Source organism: Lolium perenne, chromosome 7, assembly GCF_019359855.2.
Source record: "Lolium perenne isolate Kyuss_39 chromosome 7, Kyuss_2.0, whole genome shotgun sequence".
Lineage (NCBI taxonomy): Eukaryota > Viridiplantae > Streptophyta > Magnoliopsida > Poales > Poaceae > Lolium > Lolium perenne.
Window position 1 is genome coordinate 201,859,667 of NC_067250.2, and position 5,006 is coordinate 201,864,672.

Here is a 5,006-nt window from a genome sequence, read left to right on the forward strand (position 1 = left end):
CGAAGTTGCATATGAAACTTTGAAACTGAAACATCAACCAAATACGAAATTTAATTCGCCTTCCGGGTACATACATATGCTCCCTCGAACAAACAAAAAAAACATATTTTGAAGTGTCGGAAATTTTTGATAATAATAAATTCTACATGTACATCTCAATAATATATGTAACTTCGTCAAGTTTCGCGCAAAAACAATATTGTTAATATCTATAATACAAAATAAATATTAGGAGTACTATAATGAAATATATTTTAATATTGTATGCACGCGATAGCGCAATCTGATATTTTACTCCATGTTTCTAAATCAAAGTTCACGAATTTTAAGTCGAATCAAAAAATACAAGTAAATTGTGTTGGTGAGGAGAGAGAGCAAGCTGCCAGAAATCAGCCCGCAAGTATGGGGGTATTACCAGCCCGATCCCGGCTGTTAGATCTGGTAAACACCATTGGAGCGCTCGATTAGTGTAGCAAAAAAAGATGAGCGCGGCATTTTTTTTTCATGTAACGTCCTTCACAAAAAAATTCCCCAAATTTGAAAAAACTTTCCATGTGTACCAAACGTTGTGGCCCTTGAAACACAACCATGTAGAAAAGCCCAACAACTTGCAACATATCTCAATTTAGTTGTAGCATAACTTCAAAAACTGCCATATTTTACGTTGTGTAGCGCAATATATTGTAGCACTTTGAGCTCATCCATGTGAACATGTAGCAAAAACCAATAATCGTATGCACCAAATTTCAATCCGGTTTTACCTAAACGTGAAAAACTATGCCACCGTTTGGTACACTTCCAATGTGTTGGAACATCGTTCGTATGCAACATCTGCATATCTAGATTTTCACTTAACTCGAACCATCAACAATGGAGGTCGGAGGCACCCGCCCTTTGTTAATTCAGGCTCGACAGCAACGATTCCGCCCCCTAGCCAGATGCCAGTGGTAGTCAATCCACACCGTCCATGGCGAGCTCCCTTGCAATTGTCGGGCAGGTGCATGAAAGTTTTGTGTAAATATACATGAAATGAAAGAGATTCGTAAGATGAATACAACTGTACCATTTATATATTTACAATCTGTATGATTTAGTATATAGTAATGGTCATAGTCGTGTATATCAGTGACCATGCGTAAAAAGTATGACTTACAGTTTGGGAAAGAGGAATTACAATTCTCGCATAGTAAATTACAAAATGGTTGTTTCAGACAAAAATCGTAAATCTACACAGATTTGAAGATATCTAAATAACATGGTTACTAATTATCGACGCAAATAATTTCATAGAAACATAATATTAGATATTGACCAATTATTCAGTGAATGAAATATATGGGCGATCGAGCATGCATCTGAAAAATAATGATCATGCGAGGCGATTAACTAACTAGAGTTGGTCAAACTTCCCACGCAAGAGATAAACAAAATGCATAGTGCAACGTTTGATTTCCTTGATTTCTTCTTGCGTGCTCCCTTGAACATTGCTCGTGACAATATGCACACACAATATTCTAGAGACATGTCAAGCTAATACTCCCGTGACTGATTGGATATGGTTCTTGTAGGTTATCGCGTCTCCATCTTTGCCCCCACACATCAACTATATATTTAACGCCAGTGTCATGCGAAACATATGCATGCAGCGGCTGCAATCAGCATGACACAGTGGTAACACAGTAGCGCTTGTCTCGTGAGAACTGAACATTAATAATACGCAAGAACAGAATAAATGTGTTATATCTCCAAACATTAAGGGGATTAATTGTTGGTGACGTTCATCCTATCTCCAAACATTAAGAGTATATTTTCACATGTGAAGCAAATCCACAATGAAGAACGATACGGCATTAACTGATTCGTAGATACACTGTGCTAACCGTATCTTCCAGGAGTATACTACATAAAAGAGTTCCAAGTAATGACTAGTAGAAAATATATACACTCAGCTAAATGACCAATAGTTGACTCACAAATAAAAATGTGTACTATCAAGATCTATTTTGGAGATAATGTAGTAGTGAAAGGACTAGAGGATGCAAGTGAAAAACCATTACAAGTATTCGAGGTAGTAGTAAGTGAATATCTGCCAATTATAGGAGCATTGCACATGCAGGATTACAAATGCGATGGATACCCGTATAGTAGTTAGTAAATACAGTATCTAGTACCAATTATACGAGCAATGGATATACAGTGTGCACAATATAAATGATTTTTATTACAATACATGATTACAAGACGTTGAGTAACGCACGGGTAGCGATCACGATGCCACATCAGGATCTTGTGCTAAAATTTTGGAGTGGCGCACGTACGATGAGGCGGAGCGGCGGCGAGAGTGGTTAAGCTCACCGGGTGGTGTCTCCACTCCACATCATCCCGTTTCCGTCCACCGGAAGTGGACTTTCCCCAATACGGCCGCCTTCCACCACCACCTCCTCTTCTTCTTCTTCCACAGTCCCACACGCTTTCCGTTCCTCCTCCCTCCGCGGGCGCCGCAAATCCTCCAAGCCCACGCCAAGAGCGCCGCCCATGGCCATGGAGCAGGCGTCGTGGCCGGACGACTTCCTCTGCCCCATCTCGCTCGAGCTCATGACGGACCCCGTCATCCTCCCCTCCGGCCACACCTTCGACCGCCGCAGCATCCAGCGCTGGCTCGACGGCGGCCACCTCACCTGCCCCGTCACCAACCTCCCCCTCCCCCCGTCCCCGCCGCTCATCCCCAACCACGCGCTGCGCCGCCTCATAGCGGCCGTCTCGCCGGCGGCCGTGTCCTCCGAGAAGCTCCGGCCGGGGGAGTGCCAGGGACCGGCGCCGACCTCGCCATCCTCCGTCCTGGGTCTACTCCGGCTCGCCAAGTCCGGCGCCGCCGGGCGGAGGGAGGTGCTGGAGTCCGGCGCGGTGTCCGCGCTCCTCCAGCACGCGGCGGCCGGCGACGAGGCGGCCGCCAAGGCGCTCGTGTACCTCAGCCTCGACGGCGACGACGCGCGCGTGGGGCTCGTGGCGGACGGCGCCGTCGACGCGCTCTGCGCCGCGGTCTCCGGCGGCGGCGCCGCCGCCGCCCACGCCGCCACGGCGCTCACCAGCCTCGCCACCGTGGGCGTCAACAAGTGCACCATCGGCGCGTACCCGTCCGCCATCCCGGCGCTGGCCAGGCTGCTCCGGCGCGGCGGCGCGCGGGAGCGCCGCGAGGCCGCCACCACGCTCTACGAGCTCTGCAAGCTGCCGGAGAACCGCCGCCGCGCGGTGCGCGCCGGCGCGGCGCCCGCGCTCGTCCAGCTCGCCGCCGCCGGCTCCGCCCGCGCCGTCGAGGTGCTCGGCCTCCTCGCCAAGAACCGCGAGGCCCGCCACGACCTGTCCAGGATCCCCGACATCGTGCCCGTGCTCTGCAGCGTCGCCGGCAGCGGCAACGCCCGCGCAATCGACCAGGCCTTGCTCGTCCTCAACTGGATTTGCTCCGAGAGCGACGAGCTGGCAATGGAAGCGGTAAAGCTCGGGGCTTTCCAGCTCTGCGAGGCTCTGGTGAACGACGACAACTGCAAGATTGCCAAGAACGCGGTGGAATTAGTCCGGACGCTCGAGAAAGCTTAGCAATGAGACATCCAAGGATCAGATTTATCAGAATTTCGATTCGGCGCCTCTTCGAATCCGTATTGGCCTTATGGTGTACAAAGGTAGAAACAGCAAAGGTGATTTTTTTTCTTCTTCTTCTCTTTTCATGTTGTAGCAGAGTCAGAAAAGAAGGGAAAAAACAATAAGCAGAATTAGTTTGTGTTCATAAAACAACATGGTTCATGAAGGGGCTGAGTCCGAGTTCCAAATCGTCTAGTCCAAAATGTCACAAGTATGATCCATCCGATCAAGTGATCATGTGCTCTCAAGTAGCTCCATTGCAAATCATCCTCTTTTTCTCTATTTTGTGTGCCATATTTTGGTATGAGGAGGATTGGATTGTGTGTATCTGCCTATCATCCCCCTTGTGATGTGACATAAGAAATCAATTGGAAATTTTCATTTCTTCAAAGTATTAAGACTCTGAATTGTTGCTTGGTGAGATTTTCACAAGGGCGTGCTACCTTTGTACTTACTTCATCGTACGTTTGCTTGTTCACATTTGACTTTGTTGCAATACTTTTTTTATCAAGTTGTTAGCTTAAACCCCATTGATTGTCCCAATTTTTCCACGTACGAACTAAAATAATCAGCATGAGCATAATGTTCTCTATATAATATATCCAATAGATATCCGACATTGAGCTCGTGGATGACTCTTTATGGCTTGCATCATCCTGAACATTCAGATTAAACGGTAGATTGTGCGGCTGTTTCATCTTGGTAAGACCTGAGATTGGCTAAATTCTGCTTTAGAGATTGTATGAAGTTGTATAACAGTAGTGAATAAACTGTCCAAGTGCTTTACTAATATGGGCGACGATTAGGCCATTGGCAGATGTTAGGACCAAGCCATGTGATTCTCTCGAGATTTACTTGTGTCACTCTAGTCCTTAAAGAAGTGTGCAACTTTGATTATAATTTTGTTGGACAAGGACATGTTGATTTTCTAGATGGTCTAACTTTCCGCTACGTCCACAAGCTGACAATTTCCACATCAAATTAAGTATGAAACCCACATTTGTCTCATTGGTTGTTGACGAAGCACATAAGTGGGTCTCGTTAAGATTCGATGCCGATGAAGTCACTGTAAGTGATTAATGGCTTACGCAAACGTTTTCTTATTTGCTTCCAACTCGCTTTACACAATGTCATAAACTTGATTCAGAATTTCCATGCATTGACTGGGCTTTCCTAGAACTCCATGCAATAGTTAAGTGGATTATTCAGTAGTAGTGATGTGGCCTTGATGCTGACAATTTGTGAGTGAGAACCTCGCAACCATAAGATAAGGGTTGACCTTGACCACAAGGTTGCCTCGGAGAGGGGTAGTTGGTATGTCCGTTTGGAAGCATGGTTTTGTTCTGAACCAACAAAAGTCTGTTGGCATC

At 46.5% G+C, this 5,006-nt stretch overlaps 1 protein-coding gene across 1 annotated transcript; it reads left to right on the forward strand.

Moving 5' to 3' along the window:
- Positions 1–2,369: 2,369 nt before the first annotated feature.
- On the forward strand, positions 2,370–4,027 carry LOC127314468 (U-box domain-containing protein 8). Its single transcript, XM_051344939.2, has one exon. The coding sequence runs from the start codon at positions 2,536–2,538 to the stop codon at positions 3,592–3,594; it is 1,059 nt and encodes a 352-aa protein (XP_051200899.1). The 5' UTR covers positions 2,370–2,535; the 3' UTR covers positions 3,595–4,027.
- Positions 4,028–5,006: the final 979 nt, after the last annotated feature.

Coding starts and splice junctions, on each gene's coding strand:
- LOC127314468 (XM_051344939.2), top strand. CDS start 2,536: ATGGCCATGGAGCAGGCGTCGTGGCCGGACGACTTCCTCTGCCCCATC.